The sequence below is a fragment of the Microcaecilia unicolor genome, chromosome 3, assembly GCF_901765095.1.
Source record: "Microcaecilia unicolor chromosome 3, aMicUni1.1, whole genome shotgun sequence".
NCBI classification, from domain to species: domain Eukaryota; kingdom Metazoa; phylum Chordata; class Amphibia; order Gymnophiona; family Siphonopidae; genus Microcaecilia; species Microcaecilia unicolor.
In genome coordinates this window covers 379766844-379786372 of record NC_044033.1, presented here as the reverse complement: position 1 = coordinate 379786372, position 19529 = coordinate 379766844, and the positions used below count along the sequence as shown (strand labels likewise).

At 50.7% G+C, this 19529-nt stretch overlaps 1 protein-coding gene across 2 annotated transcripts in view; it reads left to right on the top strand.

The window, feature by feature from the left end:
* Positions 1-19529, top strand: part of DTNB (dystrobrevin beta) — a 425808-nt gene that overhangs the window by 217619 nt on the left and 188660 nt on the right. For both annotated transcript variants that reach the window (XR_003941631.1, XM_030198634.1), the window contains exon 13: positions 10305-10390. Coding sequence is in view for 1 of the 2 variants with exons in the window: in XM_030198634.1 (XP_030054494.1) it covers positions 10305-10390 (86 nt within the window). In the remaining variant the exon portion in view is untranslated. The remainder of the gene's footprint in view (positions 1-10304; positions 10391-19529) is intronic.

The following is a 19529-nucleotide window of genomic DNA, read 5'->3' as shown; positions in this document are numbered from 1 at the left end:
GACGCTTTGATGTCATCCTGTATGCTTGTTAAAAGCTGGCGAAGTTCGTTCGAAATGCCTTTTTTTGCCGGGGGCTGTCTGGACTCTGCTAAGGAGAGCGCGGAGTCTGAGTCCGACGGCGAAGCTCGTGCTCGAGACTCGTGGCGCTTCAGCGTTTTACTAGGCCCGCCGTTCGCCTGTCGCTCAGTCTCTTTATTCCGCGATTGACTCGCCTTACTCATGTTTATCTGCTGTGGGAAGTTGATTCTACCCACTTTGGGTCGCCGATAGAGCCGCTTGCTGATTTTAATTGCCGTTTATGGGTGCTACGAGCGGGAGCTCTAGAGCTAGGCTGCCGACATGGAAGGTGACGTCACTTCCCCCTCCTCTGATAAGCACTTCTATAGAGAAGTGTGCAGTGGTACAAACAATACTGCTGCAGGAACTGTGCAGCTGAAACAGGAAGTTCAGCATGTGCTAGAAAGTAGTGTGGATTTACCATGTGGACTCGAGATGACTAATGGGTGAAAGGTGCTACTGGAATTCATTGCCAGAGAATGTAGTAAAAGCAGTTGGCTTGGGGTTTAAAGAAGGTTTGGATAATTTCCTAAAAGCCCATAAGCCATTATTAAGATGGATTTGTGAAAATCCACTGCTTATTTCTAGGATAATCAAAAAATATAACAAAAAATGGCAACCCTCCACCACTTATAATTTGAACCATACACAACAAACTGTCAGTGGAGCAGCTCACACTTATTTATGTTTTAATGAGGGGATGTCTCATACTGTCACACAGGCACTTCTTTTTTGTGCTTCCTTAAAGCCTCAGCTTTAGTGACTCAGTTATAATCATCGACTACCCCCAACCACCGATAGTGCTGTCAACCACCTCAAAATCAGAGTTCTACAGTAAATTAATCCATATTTCAACTGTGCTTATATAACAAAAAATTCTTCTTTGGTTCATATCATTTTTTTGTAAATTTTTATGCACTATCGTTTGTAGCTTATATACAGAGCTTAAACCTGTACAGAAACAATGTTTATACTTGTCAAGCAGGATCAATGTTTAGACATATCTGGCTGAAAAACCCCCTGCTGCTTTATTATCTGTAGCTCATGCTGTGGATTCAGCCGTCCTGCATTGCTTGGATCTCACTTGTCAGCATTCCATTAAACAGCGGGTGAATGCTTTATCCCGACAGGAACCTGTTTCGCGGTGCCTCGCTTTGTCAAGGGAACTTGCATATACTTCACCAGCGACGTGCAAAATTCAGAATTATCTCTCCCTCCCCCCCTTGGGGCAGGGGTCCTTTACAGCATATGTTTTCCCTGTTTTTCTTAAGATTTACCAAATAACGTTCTGTATAATGTAAATTAAAGCTTGCAGAGATTGCAATTAGCAACGTCTCAGTCGCAGTATTGATAAAGTTGTTTTTGTGTACTAGAAAGTTCCTCTTTGTACTCATAGATACATACATTGCAAAAGTCTTGAGCTAAATTTATTTCAGAGGCCTGGCAAAGCAGGCTTCCTCAGGGTGCAGGCAGGTTAATGGGGAGGGAATTGTTGTATTGGGACCAAATACTTGGGGAGGCAAGGCTCAGTGGTTAGGGAGATTGACTGGGGGGAGAAAGCTGATGCCAACAGGGGAAGTGGATGACATGAGGAAAAAAGAGAGGGGGATGTGAGATCAGGACTTGATTAGGGATAGGAGCTTACCTTCTTCCTCCTTAATTTTGAAAACTTTTCTCCCCAGCCCTGGTCCTTGCTCCTTCCCCATCCGCTGTCCTCTATCCCTCTTCTCTCTCCCCATCCTTAATCTTCTCCCTGTTTCTCTCTCCCTTTCAGTTTCCTTTCTTTCCTCCTCTCCAATTGCTGATCTCTCCCTTTCCTTCTAATACATGCATTCTCCGAGGACAAGCAGGCTGCTTGTTCTCACTGATGGGTGACGTCCACGGCAGCCCCTCCAATCGGAAACTTCACTAGTAAAGGCCTTTGCTAGTCCTCGCGCGCCCATGCGCACCGCGCATGCGCAGCCGTCTTCCCGCCCGAACCGGCTCGTGTTCGTCAGTCTTCTTTTGTCCGCGCTCGGTACGGTCGTGTTTTCGCCGTGTCGAGCCCCACAAAGTCGACCTCGCGCGTTCGTCGTGTTGTTTCAAAAAAAAACAAAAAACAAAGAAACCATTCTGTGTGGAAAAAGACTCTTTGGTCTTTTTTCCCCCCGCTATTTTCAGCTTTTTCGCCCCGGTAAGTTTTCTTTCGTCGTCGGGGTAGGCCGCTTTTAGGCCTCGGGTCGAAGTTTTCTTCCCCTTGTTTTTCGGGTGCCTTTTCCGCCATTTCGACTTTTGATCTCGCCGGCGTGATTTTTCCGCCCATGACATCGAAGTCTCCCAGCGGCTTCAAGAAGTGCACCCAGTGCGCCCGGGTCATCTCGCTCACTGACAGGCACGCGTCGTGTCTTCAGTGCTTGGGGGCTGGGCACCGCCCGCAGGCCTGTAGTCTGTGTTCCCTTTTGCAAAAGCGGACTCAGGTAGCGAGATTGGCCCAGTGGAACGTTTTGTTCTCGGGCTCTTCGTCGGCATCGGCACCGGGGGTATCGAGTGCATCGACGTCTTCAGCGTCCAGAACTTCATCCTCGGCCGCCAGTGCATCGAGTGCATCGAGGCATCGGCCCTCTGCATCGGCGCTGAGACATCGGACAGCTGCATCGACGTCGGTGGTACCGGGACCTCGTCAGCTGATGTCGTCCGACGGTGGTGCTTCGTCTGGAGTGCAGGTGAGGGCTGTCCATTCCCCTGCTGGTGGCGGTGAGCCTTCGGGTGGGTCTCCCCCTACCCTGAGGGCTCCTGCGGTACAGCCCCCCCCGAGACCGACCTCCTTCGGCCTCGGCCCCGAGGAAGCGACGGCTGGATTCTACGTCCTCCTCGTCGGTGCCGGGAAGCTCCGGTGACATGCTTCGTTCCAAGAAGTCGAAGAAGCATCGTCATCGGTCTCCTTCCCGTGTCGGCACCGAGAGCTCTGGGTCGCTGAGGGAGTTGGCACCCAGCAGGCATCGGCACCGAGAGGACCGCTCACCCTCTGTTCAGGAGGTGTCGATGCGCTCCACTCTGGACAGCCCGGAACAGCCTCCACGCCCGGAACAGGTTCTGACATCGACGCCTGCATCGACCTCCATGCCTTTCTCTGCAGCCGCTCTGAACGAGAGCCTCCGGGCCGTTCTCCCAGAGATTCTGGGAGAGCTGTTGCGCCCTAACCCTCCGGTACCGGCGGTGCTTGCGCCACTGGTACCGTCGAGCGTGGCGCCGGCTGGCCCATCGCCCGAGGTGAGGTCTCCGGCGTCGGTGTCACGTGCGGTACCGGCTGCCGTCGCCTCCCAGGAAGGCTCCCCGACTACGTCGGCGGAGGGAGCTTCGCCGATGCGGGCGAGGGAGTCTACCTCTCGACGCCCCCATCGTGGACGTGGCTCCACAGAGTCGAGTCGGGCGAGGTTGCAGACACAGGTCCGTGAACTTGTGTCTAACACCGAGGGTGAGGCCTCGTGGGAAGAGGAAGAAGACCCCAGATATTTCTCTGACGAGGAGTCTGAAGGTCTTCCTTCCGATCCCACTCCCTCTCCTGAGAGACAGCTTTCTCCTCCCAAGAGTCTGTCTTTTGCTTCCTTTGTCCGGGAGATGTCTACGGCCATCCCCTTCCCGGTGGTTGTGGAGGACGAACCCAGGGCTGAAATGTTTGAGCTCCTGGACTATCCTTCTCCACCTAAGGAAGCGTCCACTGTACCCATGCACCATGTCCTAAAAAAGACATTGCTGGCGAACTGGACCAAGCCTCTAACTAATCCCCACATTCCCAAGAAGATCGAGTCCCAGTACCGGATCCATGGGGACCCAGAGCTGATGCGCACTCAGTTGCCTCATGACTCTGGAGTTGTGGATCTGGCCCTAAAGAAGGCTAAGAGTTCTAGAGAGCATGCTTCGGCGCCCCCGGGCAAAGACTCTAGAACCTTAGACTCCTTTGGGAGGAAGGCCTACCATTCCTCTATGCTCGTGGCCAAAATTCAGTCCTACCAGCTCTACACGAGCATACACATGCGGAACAATGTGCGGCAGTTGGCGGGCTTGGTTGATGCGCTCCCCCCTGAGCAAGCCAAGCCTTTTCAGGAGGTGGTCAGGCAGCTGAAGGCGTGCAGAAAATTCCTGGCCAGAGGGGTGTATGACACCTTTGATGTTGCGTCCAGGGCCGCTGCTCAAGGTGTGGTGATGCGCAGGCTCTCATGGCTGCGTGCCTCCGACCTGGAGAATAGAATCCAGCAGCAGATTGCGGACTCGCCTTGCCGTGCGGATAATATTTTTGGAGAGAAAGTCGAACAGGTGGTAGAGCAGCTCCACCAGCGGGACACCGCATTCGACAAGTTCTCCCGCCGGCAGCCCTCAGCCTCTACCTCTACAGGTAGAAGATTTTTTGGGGGAAGGAAGACTGTTCCCTACTCTTGTGGCAAGCGTAGGTACAATCCTCCTTCTCGACAGCCTGCGGCCCAGGCTAAGCCCCAGCGTGCTCGCTCTCGTCAGCAGCGTGCGCCTCAGCAAGGCCCCTCGGCTCCCCAGCAAAAGCAAGGGACGAGCTTTTGACTGGCTCCAGCAGAGCATAGCCGACATCCAAGTGTCAGTGCCGGGCAACCTGCCAGTCGGAGGGAGGTTGAAAGCTTTTCACCAAAGGTGGCCTCTCATAACCTCCGATCAGTGGGTTCTTCAAATAGTCCGGCAAGGATACACCCTCAATTTGGCCTCAAAACCTCCAAATTGTCCACCGGGAGCTCAGTCTTACAGCTTCCAGCACAAGCAGGTACTTGCAGAGGAACTCTCCGCCCTTCTCAGCGCCAATGCGGTCGAGCCCGTGCCATCCGGGCAAGAAGGGCTGGGATTCTATTCCAGGTACTTCCTTGTGGAAAAGAAAACAGGGGGGATGCGTCCCATCCTAGACCTAAGGGCCCTGAACAAATATCTGGTCAAAGAAAAGTTCAGGATGCTTTCCCTGGGCACCCTTCTTCCCATGATCCAGGAAAACGATTGGCTATGCTCTCTGGACTTGAAGGATGCCTACACACACATCCCGATACTGCCAGCTCACAGACAGTATCTGCGATTTCAGCTGGGCACATGTCACTTCCAGTACTGTGTGCTACCCTTTGGGCTCGCCTCTGCACCCAGGGTGTTCACAAAGTGCTTGGCTGTAGTAGCAGCGGCACTTCGCAGGCTGGGGGTGCACATGTTCCCATATCTCGACGATTGGCTGGTGAAGAACACATCCGAAGCAGGAGCCCTGCAGTCCATGCAGATGACTATTCGCCTCCTGGAGCTACTGGGGTTTGTGATAAATTATCCAAAGTCCCATCTTCTCCCAATGCAGAGACTCGAATTCATAGGAGCTCTGCTGGATTCTCGGACGGCTCGCGCCTATCTCCCAGAGACGAGAGCCAACAACTTGTTGTCCCTCGTCTCGCGGGTGCGAGCGTCCCAGCAGATCACAGCTCAGCAGATGTTGAGATTGCTAGGCCACATGGCCTCCACAGTTCATGTGACTCCCATGGCCCGCCTTCACATGAGATCTGCTCAATGGACCCTAGCTTCCCAGTGGTTTCAGGCTGCTGGGGATCTAGAAGACGTAATCCACCTGTCCACGAGTTTTCTCGAATCCCTGTATTGGTGGACGATTTGGTCCAATCTGACTCTGGGACGTCCCTTCCAAATTCCTCAGCCACAGAAAGTGCTGACCACGGATGCGTCTCTCCTGGGGTGGGGAGCTCATGTCGAGGGGCTTCACACCCAAGGAAGCTGGTCCCTCCAGGAACGCGATCTGCAGATCAATCTTCTGGAGTTGCGAGCGATCTGGAACGCTCTGAAGGCTTTCAGAGATCGGCTGTCCCACCAAATTATCCAAATTCAGACAGACAACCAGGTTGCCATGTACTACGTCAACAAGCAGGGGGGCACCGGATCTCGCCCCCTGTGTCAGGAAGCCGTCAGCATGTGGCTCTGGGCTCGCCGTCAGGGCATGGTGCTCCAAGCCACATATCTGGCAGGCATAAACAACAGTCTGGCCGACAGGTTGAGCAGGATTATGCAACCTCACGAGTGGTCGCTCAATTCCCGTGTAGTGCGACAGATCTTCCAGGTGTGGGGCACCCCCTTGGTAGATCTCTTCGCATCTCGAGCCAACCACAAAGTCCCTCAGTTCTGTTCCAGGCTTCAGGCCCACGGCAGACTGGCATCGGATGCCTTCCTCCTGGACTGGGGGCAGGGTCTGCTGTATGCTTATCCTCCCATACCTCTGGTGGGGAAGACTTTGTTGAAACGCAAGCAAGACCGAGGCACCATGATTCTGATTGCTCCTTTTTGGCCGCGTCAGATCTGGTTCCCTCTTCTTCTGGAGTTGTCCTCCGAAGAACCGTGGAGATTGGAGTTTTTTCCGACCCTCATCACGCAGGACGAAGGGGCGCTTCTGCATCCCAACCTCCGGTCGCTGGCTCTCACGGCCTGGATGTTGAGAGCGTAGACTTTGCCTCTTTGGGTCTGTCAGAGGGTGTCTCCCGTATCTTGCTTGCTTCCAGGAAAGATTCCACCAAGAGGAGTTACTTCTTTCTGTGGAGGAGGTTTGCCGTCTGGTGTGACAGCAAGGCCCTAGATCCTCGCTCTTGTCCTACACAGACCCTGCTTGAATACCTTCTGCACTTGTCTGAGTCTGGTCTCAAGACCAACTCTGTAAGGGTTCACCTTAGTGCAATCAGTGCATACCATTACCGTGTGGAAGGTAAGCCGATCTCAGGACAGCCTTTAGTTGTTCGCTTCATGAGAGGTTTGCTTTTGTCAAAGCCCCCTGTCAAGCCTCCTACAGTGTCATGGGATCTCAATGTCGTTCTCACCCAGCTGATGAAACCTCCTTTTGAGCCACTGAATTCCTGCCATCTGAAGTACTTGACCTGGAAGGTCATTTTCTTGGTGGCAGTTACTTCAGCTCGTAGAGTCAGTGAGCTTCAGGCCCTGGTAGCCCAGGCCCCTTACACCAAATTTCATCATAACAGAGTAGTCCTCCGCACTCACCCTAAGTTCTTGCCGAAGGTTGTGTCGGAGTTCCATCTGAACCAGTCAATTGTCTTGCCAACATTCTTTCCCCGTCCTCATTCCTGCCCTGCTGAACGTCAGCTGCACACATTGGACTGCAAGAGAGCATTGGCCTTCTACCTGGAGCGGACACAGCCCAACAGACAGTCCGCCCAAGTGTTTGTTTCTTTTGATCCCAATAGGAAGGGAGTGGCTGTGGGGAAACGCACCATATCCAATTGGCTAGCAGATTGCATTTCCTTCACTTACGCCCAGGCTGGGCTGGCTCTTGAGGGTCATGTCACGGCTCATAATGTTAGAGCCATGGCAGCGTCGGTAGCCCACTTGAAGTCAGCCTCTATTGAAGAAATTTGCAAAGCTGCGACGTGGTCATCTGTCCACACATTCACATCTCATTACTGCCTGCAGCAGGATACCCGACGCGACAGTCGGTTCGGGCAGTCAGTTCTTCAGAACCTGTTTGGGCTTTAGGATCCAACTCCACCCCCCGAGGGCCCTGTTTGTTCTGTTCCAGGCTGCACTCTCAGTTAGTTGGTAAATTTTTTAGGTCAATCTCAGTTATATCCTCGCCGTTGCGAGGCCCAATTGACCATGGTTGTTGTTTTGAGTGAGCCTGGGGGCTAGGGATACCCCATCAGTGAGAACAAGCAGCCTGCTTGTCCTCGGAGAAAGCGAATGCTACATACCTGTAGAAGGTATTCTCCGAGGACAGCAGGCTGATTGTTCTCACAAACCCGCCCGCCTCCCCTTTGGAGTTGTGTCTTCCCTTGTCTTTGTCTTGCTACATACGGGACTGACGAACACGCGCCGGTTCGGGCGGGAAGACGGCCGCGCATGCGTGGTGCGCATGGGCGCGCGAGGACTAGCAAAGGCCTTTGCTAGTGAAGTTTCCGATTGGAGGGGCTGCCGTGGACGTCACCCATCAGTAAGAACAATCAGCCTGCTATCCTCGGAGAATACCTTCTACAGGTATGTAGCATTCGTTTTATGCCAAACTGGAGACTGTACAATATATGCAGACAGCATATTGAGTTGAGATTGGAAATTTTTTTTTAAGTTTGTCAGTATTGCCCTATACAATAGAGACCATTTCAACATCTTTAGATAACATTTTCTTGGTCCCTTAGTCTTCTGTTTTTTCCATGACTAGTGCAGAACAGTAGCTTACAACTGATGCTTCTATTGGTAAAGCTGTTTTTTTTAGTTGGGGGGGGGGGGGAGTTCTTCTTTACCATTATGTTTAGTTGTTTCTTAGTGGATTTGTGAATGCCCCATCTGACAATAATTGTACTTTATATGATTTGCGTGAAAGATTAACTGTGTACATAAATTAAGAGAGCAGTAGGGGTGGGGAGCAAACTATGTTACATGGCCCTCTTTGTATTCTACTTCCCCTAGTCTGAGATGCATATTCATCCTGTATTTGCAGATATGACATATATTATCTAATTCTACTCTCAAAAAGTGGTTTGAAAAATAAATCCAATACAATGGTGAAACACCCTGTAACTCATTAATCCACAATCGGGATCATCTCTAATAAATAACAAAGAACCTCAAACCTCCTCATGGAGAACACATTGCTACTATAGCTTGGTTCACCATTTAAATAAGGAGTAGAGTACTATCACTGGTTCCGGTGAGGAAAAGAAGAGAAAAAAAGCCAACCGCAAAAACTCAAACTTACTTGAGAAAACCGGATGGCATAAAAACTCTCCTTCCCCTTCACTATCTAAAGAGTTAAACCAGGTGAACCACCCCTCTTATAATGTATCCCCCCACAACTACTCATCCATTAATTAAAACCTGGACCCTAATACTGAAAAAAAACCCCTGTTGTACAGACTGAAACCCAAAACTAGAGGAACATCGCAGGATTATTCAACCCCCATGAAATGTACGCTGTCTTCAAAACCTGCAGGCTTAATCCACCAACATAATTTTAGTACAAATCAATTTTTCACATCCTCTTCTCACAACAACAGTCACTTATCTGTATGTCGAAAACTCGGGGCTCAGCTAGTTATATGTATCCAGGCTGATGATAATCCGATGTGGAGTAGGTACCCAACTGTTCAGTTATCTGAAACACCATCCGTGTCTCCCTTCAACAAGTGCGCCTTGTTTCGCCAAAATCCAGGCTGCTTCAGGAAGGTTCCTGTCTCGGATCCTAATATGGACCTCTCAGAAATAACCGAACTGTCTCCAAATTAATCACAGCATGCACTATCAAAATGGCGCCGGCCGGCGTCTTTCTCATCTGCGCCATTTTGATAGTGCATGCTGTGATTAATTTGGAGACAGTTCGGTTATTTCTGAGAGGTCCATATTAGGATCCGAGACAGGAACCTTCCTGAAGCAGCCTGGATTTTGGCGAAACAAGGCGCACTTGTTGAAGGGAGACACGGATGGTGTTTCAGATAACTGAACAGTTGGGTACCTACTCCACATCGGATTATCATCAGCCTGGATACATATAACTAGCTGAGCCCCGAGTTTTCGACATACAGATAAGTGACTGTTGTTGTGAGAAGAGGATGTGAAAAATTGATTTGTACTAAAATTATGTTGGTGGATTAAGCCTGCAGGTTTTGAAGACAGCGTACATTTCATGGGGGTTGAATAATCCTGCGATGTTCCTCTAGTTTTGGGTTTCAGTCTGTACAACAGGGGGGTTTTTTCAGTATTAGGGTCCAGGTTTTAATTAATGGATGAGTAGTTGTGGGGGGATACATTATAAGAGGGGTGGTTCACCTGGTTTAACTCTTTAGATAGTGAAGGGGAAGGAGAGTTTTTATGCCATCCGGTTTTCTCAAGTAAGTTTGAGTTTTTGCGGTTGGCTTTTTTTCTCTTCTTTTCCTCACCGGAACCAGTGATAGTACTCTACTCCTTATTTAAATGGTGAACCAAGCTATAGTAGCAATGTGTTCTCCATGAGGAGGTTTGAGGTTCCTTGTTATTTATTAGAGATGATCCCGATTGTGGATTAATGAGTTACAGGGTGTTTCACCATTGTATTGGATTTATTTTTCAAACCACTTTTTGAGAGTAGAATTTTTATTATACGGGTTTTGGAAATTCCCTGTTTTGGTTTATAGAATATATTATCTAATGCAATATCAGATCTAAGAACTTTTCTTTAAGCATGTTAATATTAACCTAGCAAGAAAGCTGAGCTTAAACACACTATGTTTTATATTCAATAGCCCCACCCATCCACAGACCTGTGCTTCAATTTTGATGCTAATAAACAGCAGCGACAGCTGATAGCAGAACTGGAAAACAAGAACAGGTAAGGATCTGGGCTGACTTCAAAATGTTTACAGGAGTTGCAGAAAATTGACCTTTATGTTGTCATTTGCTACATGCACAGTTCATGTGTCATGTACCATTCACAAAAAGTATCAACATTTGTTTCAGTACATTACATTTACATGTAATAGAATAATGCTAAATGAAACATTCAGTACCCAATTTTATAGATCTGTAATAGTGTCAAAGATACACATAGGGTTCTGTAGTATTAGAAAACACACTGTCGCACTGCCTCTCTAGCGAAGTGCAGGGTCCAGGTTTGAGGGTTTCCTCAACCCAAAGGCAACCTCATATTTGGAAGTCATCAGTGGTGGAGATCTCTCTGAACCCTCTTGTCCAGGAGCAGACCAGGGAGATTATTTCATATATCAAGATCCAACTGCGTTTCAGGTCTCTCTGAGGTGAAAGTAGAAAGATCTAGTATAATTCAAATCAGTTACTCAGAGTTCTCTTTAGAATTCACACACACAAAAAGAAACCCCAAATTCAATAGTCTTTGTAAGTAATTCATATTTCAGTAAACAGGACAGTTATATTAGAAAAAAAAGGTGCACGCAAATCAGGTATCATTCCCAGCATATGCAAATACAGTAAGGTGTCTTTCCCAACAGTCTCAATCCATGTTCCTTAGGATTAAAAAAAAGAAAACCCAGAAAAATTATCTCATTCGCGCTTATCTTAACTGCTTACTTCCACACTATTAATTTCTTCATTAGGAGGAACTTCTCTTCTTGTTCACAAAAAGGGTTGCTACATTTTCAAGTCCATTAAAAAAAAAAAAAATCACAGTTCTCTTCAGCCAGACCCTTCATAGCAACTTTCCAATAGGAAAAAAAAAACCCAGCACAGTCAGAGTTTCCCTTTGCAAAACCATTTTCTTGCACAGGGAGCATGAGCAAGAAAAAGGGAGGAAGGCCACCACCCACTCACTCTCATAGCCAGTTTCCTCCCCAACTGGCCTTCCTACAAAATTTACACACAACTTTATTCTTAAGTACATAAGTATTGCCACACTGGGACAGACCAAAAGTCCATCAAGCCCAGCATCCTGTTTCCAACAGTGGCCAATCCAGGTCACAAATACCTGGCAAGATCACAGAAAAGTTCAATACATTTTATGCTGCTTATCCCAGAAAAAAGCAGTAGATTTTCCCCAAGTCATTTTAATAACAGTCTATAGACTTTTCCTTTAGGAAGCTGTCCACCTTTTTAAAACCCCGCTAAGCTAACCGCCTTTCCATATCATCAAGCTGATCAATCCATAGACTGGTGGGTTGTGTCCATCTACCAGCAGGTGGAGATAGAGAGCAAACTTTTGCCTCCCTATATGTGGTCATGTGCTGCCGGAAACTCCTCAGTATGTTCTCTATCTCAGCAGGTGGTGGTCACACACAGCAGCAGCTCTGGCTAGGCCTCCAAGCCTAATCCTTAGGTTTTGTTGAGGCCTGGGGTTGAGGGCTCTTTTGAGCAAGTGCAAACCTGGTGGTGCCAGGTCCCTCCTTTTCTCCCCCCTCCCGCTGGCTCCGTTTAAAAAAAAAAAAAAAAAAAATTTTAAACGTCTTTAAAGGCGTTTATTTTGACGTTTATTTAAACGTTCATTGCAGCTACTCACTGGGACACCAGTTCGTTACAGCTCGGAGCGGCAAGCAGGTAATTTTACCTTTTTATAGCGGGCAGGGGGTTCCCCGATTCTTCTCCTCGTGGCATATGGCGTCGGAGGGCGAGGGCGCAAAGGGTCGCTCCCCGGATCGCTGGAGCGCTTCTAGAGGGGATGCGGGGGTTTTACAGCCTGATTCGCCCTTGATGGGTGACAGTTTTGTGACCGATGAATGTCCCGGTCCTTCCTCCGGCGTGGCAGTTTTTCCCGCCATAAACGCCCATCCCCCGCTCCTCGCCTCCGCCATCTTGGCCGGCCACGCGGCTCGGACGGCTTCTTCGGGGGCCGCCCTTGAGGTTGGAGACATTAATGCCATGAACGCCCTTAATTTGGGCGACGGCACAAAACCGGCTAATGTTAAGAGCCGTTCTTCCCGCGCGGCTCCTTCGCGGAGTTTCGCGCCGGACGCCATTTTGGATGCGCAGCATGTCTCTCCCCCGCTATTTCGAGCGCCGGTTGAGAGTGCGTCTAGGGCTGTTGCCCAGGCTGCGGAAGTGCACAGTCTGGGGGGTTTCTCCCCCGAGTTTGTTTTGCTGCTGCATCAGGCCTTCCTCATGCACAACGCTGCCCCTGCTCCCTCGTCTGGTAAAGAGGTTGAGGTTCCCAGAGGCAAACGCCCTCGGGTTGATTCCCAGGCCTTGGAGGAATTTGTCTCCTCCGATGTAGATGAGGGCAGCGTGTCTGAGGTCTCCCAACGGTCCTTTGCGGATTCCTTGGAGGAGACGGATCCCCGCTCAGTTGGAGCGGATGACCCCTCTGCAGCGCGGCTTTTTAGCCCAGAGGATTTGCCCAACCTGTTGTTACAGGCCATGGACACTTTGAAGATTTCCTCTCCGGAGGACGTCTCTCCCTCAGCCCCTGTTGGCTCTGCCATTATGCTGGGGACGAAGCGCCCGCCTAGAACCTTCCACGTGCATGATGCCATGCACACCTTAATTTCGGCTCAATGGGATGCCCCAGAAGCGAGCCTTAAAGTGGCTAGGGCTATGTCCCGCCTCTATCCTTTGGCTGTGAGTGAGCGTGAGGCCTATCTGTGGCCTACCGTGGATTCTTTAATCACTGCGGTGACTAAGAAAACGGCGTTGCCGGTGGAAGGTGGCACGGCCCTAAAGGACGCCCAAGACAGAAGATTGGAGGCGGCCTTAAGGTCGTCCTTTGAGGCGGCTGCTTTAAGTTTGCAGGCCTCAGTTTGCGGCTCCTATGTGGCCAGGGCGTGCCTGACTATGGTGCAGCGGGCTTCCCCCTCGGATCATTCCTTGAGGGCTGATTGGCCGGCCCTGGAATCGGGCTTAGCCTATTTGGCAGACTTGCTGTATGATGTCTTGAGAGCCTCAGCTAAAGGCATGGCTCAGACAGTCTCTGCGCGGCGGTGGCTTTGGCTGAAACATTGGTCTGCTGACCACGCCTCTAAATCCCGCCTGGCTAGATTGCCTTTTAAAGGCAAGCTGCTCTTTGGGGTCGAGCTGGACAAAATCGTGACCGATCTTGGCACGTCTAAGGGCAAGAAGTTACCAGAGGTCAGGGCTCGGGCTAGTGCTCGTCCCGGTACCTCCAGAGGACGGTTTCAGGAAGCCCGTCGGTACCGCCCGGGCAGGTCGGGTTCTTCTGCCCCCTCTTCCTTTAAGAGGAATTTCTCCCCCAAGCAGCATTCCTTTCGCAGAGACCGCCGTCCCGGAGGTGCTCCCTCCGGTCCTCCCCCAGGGTCTCGTACCCAATGACGGGGTCTTGGTCCACGCCCCAGTGCAGATTGGAGGACGGCTGTCCTCGTTTCTGGGCGAGTGGACCACAATAACTTCAGACGCTTGGGTGCTGGAAGTCATCAGAGACGGCTACAAGCTAGAGTTCTGCCGACCCTTAAGAGACGGGTTTGTACTCTCTCCCTGCAAGTCTCCGGTCAAAGCTGTGGCAGTGCAGCAGACTTTGGACAATCTGATCCGCCTGGGTGCGGTCGTTCCGGTGCCAGAAAGTCAGCTTGGCAAGGGGCGTTACTCCATTTACTTTGTGGTACCAAAGAAAGGAGGTTCTGTCCGGCCTATCCTCGACCTCAAAGGGGTCAATCGGGCCTTGAAAGTGCGGCACTTTCACATGGAGACTCTCCGCTCTGTTATAGCGGCAGTGAAGGCAGGGGAGTACCTGGCATCCTTGGACATCAAGGAAGCGTACTTGCATATTCCCATCTGGCCTCCTCATCAACGCTTTCTGCGTTTTGCAGTCCTGGGCCGACACTTCCAGTTCAGAGCCCTCCCTTTCGGGTTGGCTACTGCTCCGCGGACCTTTTCCAAAGTAATGGTGGTCATAGCGGCCTTCCTGCGAAAGGAAGGAGTACAAGTCCATCCTTATCTGGACGACTGGTTGATCCGAGCCCCCTCTTATGCAGAGTGCGGCAAAGCTGTGGACCGGGTAGTTGCTCTTTTGAGCTCCCTGGGATGGATCATCAACTGGGAGAAGAGCCAGCTGCGCCCGACTCAGTCCCTGGAGTATCTGGGAGTTCGATTCGACACCCAAGTGGGCAGAGTGTTCCTGCCAGACAATCGGATTGTCAAACTTCAGGATCAGGTGGACCAGTTCCTAGTAGCCTCTCCTCTTCGGGCTTGGGACTATGTGCAGCTGTTGGGCTCTATGACGGCCACGATGGAAGTAGTGCCCTGGGCCAGGGCTCATATGAGACCACTTCAACACTCTCTGCTGCAGCGCTGGACTCCGATGTCGGAGGATTATGCTGTGCGCCTTCCCTTGGATCCAGCAGTGCGCAAGGCGCTGAGCTGGTGGATGCAGACAGACAAGTTGTCTGCGGGAATGCCTCTGGTGACCCCAGAGTGGATTGTCGTCACGACAGACGCCTCTTTGTCGGGCTGGGGAGCCCACTGTTTGGGAAGGACAGCGCAGGGGCTCTGGTCTCCTGCAGAGGCAAAGTGGTCTATCAACCTCCTGGAACTCAGAGCCATTCGGTTGGCGCTTTTGGAGTTCATCCCGGTACTGGTGTTGAAGCCTGTACGGGTCCTGTCGGACAATGCCACGGCTGTGGCCTATGTCAACCGCCAGGGAGGTACCAAGAGCGCCCCTCTAGCCAAGGAGGCTATGAGTCTATGCCAGTGGGCAGAAGCGAACCTGGAACAGCTGTCAGCGGCCCACATTGCCGGAGTCATGAATGTCAAGGCGGACTTTCTCAGTCGCCATACCTTGGAGCCCGGAGAGTGGCAGCTATCTGCTCAGGCGTTCTTGGACATCACGAAGCGCTGGGGCCAGCCGAGCCTAGATCTGATGGCGTCATCGGCCAATTGCCAAGTGCCGCGCTTTTTCAGCAGAGGACGGGACCCTCGATCCCTGGGAGTAGATGCTCTTCTCCAACAGTGGCCGACACAAGAGCTTCTCTATGTGTTCCCGCCCTGGCCCATGTTGGGCAGGGTGCTAGACCGGGTGGCAAAGCATCCCGGCAGGGTAATCCTGGTGGGTCCGGATTGGCCCAGACGTCCCTGGTATGCGGACTTGATCAGGCTCTCAGTCGACGATCCTCTGCGGCTGCCAGTGGAGCAGGGCCTGTTACATCAGGGTCCCGTGGTGATGGAGGATCCCTCCCCCTTTGGTCTTACGGCCTGGCTATTGAGCGGCAGCGTCTGAGGAAGAAGGGCTTCTCAGACAAGGTCATCGCCACTATGCTGAGAGCGAGGAAGCGCTCTACTTCTACTGCTTACGCCAGGGTTTGGCGTATCTTTGCAGCGTGGTGTGAAGCAGGCTCACTTTCTCCTTTCACTGCTCCAATTTCTTCAGTGTTGGCGTTCCTGCAAGAAGGTGTGGACAAAGGCCTGTCGCTCAGTTCCCTTAAAGTCCAGGTAGTGGCTCTGGCTTGCTTCAGGGGCCGCCTGAAGGCTGCTTCCCTGGCTTCGCAGCCAGATGTGGTGCGCTTTCTCAAGGGAGTTAATCACCTGCGCCCTTCTCTGCACTCAGTGGTGCCTGCATGGAATCTCAACCTGGTGCTAAGAGCCTTGCAGAAGCCGCCTTTTGAACCCTTGTCAAGGGCATCTCTGAAAGACCTGACGTTGAAAGCAGTCTTTTTGGTGGCTATCACTTCAGCCAGAAGAGTTTCCGAGCTCCAGGCGCTCTCATGTCGAGAGCCTTTTCTGCAGTTCACTGAGGCAGGAGTGACTATTCGCACAGTGCCTTCCTTTCTGCCCAAGATTGTTTCTCGCTTCCATGTGAATCAGCAGCTCTGTCTCCCTTCCTTTCGTAGGGAGGACTACCCAGAGGAGTACTCTGCTCTTAAATATCTGGATGTGAGACGAGTCATCATCAGATACTTGGAAGTGACCAATGATTTCCGGAAATCGGATCATCTGTTTGTCCTGTATGCAGGTCCTCGTAGGGGTCTGCAGGCTGCTAAGCCTACAGTGGCAAGATGGGTCAAGGAAGCCATTGCAGCGGCTTATGTGGCCGCGGGGAAGGTGCCGCCTATCCAGCTGAAGGCTCACTCCACAAGAGCTCAGGCGGCCTCGATGGCAGAGGCCGGTTCCGTCTCCTTGGAAGAGATATGCAAGGCGGCAACTTGGGCTTCGGCCCATACATTCTCCAAGCATTACCGCTTGACTGTGGCTGCTCGGGCGGAGGCCCGGTTTGGAGCTTCAGTGTTGCGGTCAGGGATTTCTATGTCCCGCCCTGGGTGAGTACTGCTTCGGTACATCCCACCAGTCTATGGATTGATCAGCTTGATGATATGGAAGGTAAAATTATGTATAATCATACCTGATAATTTTCTTTCCATTAATCATAGCTGATCAATCCATAGCCCCTCCCAGATATCTGTACTGTTTTTATTCTGGTTGCATTTCAGGTTCAAGTTCAAGTTCAGTCTTCAGTTACTTCAGAAAGACTTCGTGTTCAAGTTTTTTCACTTGGATTCTTCAAGAGTTAAGACGAGTTTGTGTTACAGTGAGCTGCTGCATTCCTCTCCCCTCCGTTTTACGGGGCTGGATTGAGACTTAAAATTCTGCCGGCACTCCCTCCCGCTTCGTGCGGCTGTAGGGCAGTTTTGTACCCCTCCCGCTTCGGCGGTGTTGGGGTCAGTCAGCTCCTCCCGCGGTTGCGGTTGCAGGATAAGCCAGATCCCCCCGCATCGGCGGGTGTGGTGTCCCTCCCCCGCTCCGCGGGGATGAGCTGGACGGATTCCCCTCCCCCACTTGTGTGGGGATGAGCTGGGTTAATTCCCCTCCCCCGTTTCGGCGGTGGTGAGCTGGGCAGAGTGTCCCTTTGTGGGTGTAATTCTCTAAGTGCTGAGTCCTGCGGATGGAGCTTTGATATCGACATACTGAGGAGTTTCCGGCAGCACATGACCACATATAGGGAGGCAAAAGTTTGCTCTCTATCTCCACCTGCTGGTAGATGGACACAACCCACCAGTCTATGGATTGATCAGCTATGATTAATGGAAAGAAAATTATCAGGTATGATTATACATAATTTTACCTTACCACATTCTCTGGCAACGAATTCCAGAGTTTAATTACACGTTGAGTGAAGAAAAGTTTTCTCTGATTCATTTTAAATTTACTACTTTGTAGCTTCATTGCATGCCTCCTAGTCCTACCATTTTTGGAAAGAGTGAACAGATGATTCACGTCTACCCGTTCCACTCCACTCGTTATTTTATAGACCTCTATCATATCTCCCCTCAACCGTATTTTTCCAAGCTGAAGAGCCCTAGCCACTTCAGCCTTTCCTCATAGGGAAGTCGTCCCACCTCTTTATCATTTTCATCTCCCATTTTTCAACACAAATCGGGAGATGGGCGTCCTTCTCTCGGGGTCGCCCAAATCGGCATAAGGACGACCAAAGTTCACGGGGGCGTATCGGAGGCGTTGCGAAGGTGCTTAAGAGATGGGCGTCCTTGTCCGATAATGAGAAAAAAAGGGTGTCCCTGACGAGCATTTGGTCGACTTGGTCCATTTTTTTCACGACCAAGCCTCAAAAAGGTGCCCAAACTGACCAGATGACCACCGGAGGGAATAGGGTATGACCTCCCCTTACTCCCCCAGTGGTCACCAACCCCCTCCCACCCTAAAAAAAATTTAAAAATGTTTTTTGCCAGCCTCTATGCCAACCTCAAATGTCATACCCAGCTCCCTCACAGCAGTATGCAGGTCCCTGGAGCAGTTTTAGTGGGTGCAGTGCACTTCAGGCAGGTGGACCCAGCCCCCCCCCCCCCCCACCTGTTACACTTGTGGTGGTAAATGTGAGCCCTCCAAAACCCACCCAAAACCCACTGTACCCACATGTTGGTGCCCCCCTTCACCCCTTAGGGCTATGATAGTGGTGTACAGTTGTGGGGAGTGGGTTGGGGGGGCTCAGTAGCGAAGGTAAGGGAGCTATGCACCTGGGGGTGCCCGGTTGGTGTCCTGGCATGTGATGGGGACCAGTGCACTATGAATGCTGGCTCCTCCCATGACCAAATGCCTTGGATTTGGTTGTTTTTGAGATGGGTGACCTCTGTTTCCATTATGGTTTCCACATTTAGGTCAACCATCTCTAAGGTAGACCTTTTAGGTCAACTATCTCTAAGGTAGACCTAAATGTTGAGATTTGGGCGTCCCCGACCGTATTGTTGAAACGAAAGATGGACGCCCATCTTGTTTCAATAATACGAGTTTCCCCGCCCCTTTGCCAGGATGTCCTTAGAGATGGGCGTCCCCATTCGATTATGCCCCTCCACATCTTTTTTGAGATGTGGTGACCATAATTGAACACAATATTCGAGGTACGGTCGCACCATGAAGCAATAGAGAGGCATTCTAATGGCCTTATTTTTGTTATTAAATTGGACTTGGGGGAAAGTCCACTATTTCGTGGATAAGCAGTATAAAATGTTTTGTACCGTTTTGGGATCTTGCCAGGTATTTGTGACCTGGATTGGCCACTGTTGGTAACAGGATGCTGGGCTTGATGGACCTTTGGTCTGTCCCAGTATGGCAATACTAATGTACTTATGCATGTTGCCAAGTTTTGCATTGGCTTATATATTAGCTCTGAAAACAATACATGACCATCTGCACTTCAGGAAATCACTAAAAACCAACCTCTTCAAAATGGCCTACCACAATGACCCCACGTAATCCTCTTCACCCAGGCAACACAACATGACTATAATCAGAATGGACAACCTGCAATCTTCATCCCTTGCGACCCTCCACTTATAACTCATACGATCAATATACAACCTTGTATCTGCTATTAACCGACTGGGCAAACGCCTTGACGGTACTATGTAAGCCACATTGAGCCTGCAAATAGGTGGGAAAATGTGGGGTACAAATGCAATAAAAAAAATAAATAAATATATACCACATTATTGTGGATTGAAATATAAAGATGACACGTGCCAGGGATGGTGTTAGGGGAGTGCAGTTAGGGCAGCTGCCCCCTGGCCAAATTAATCACATAATCCTGCTGGAAGTTGAAGAAGGCACAGCCT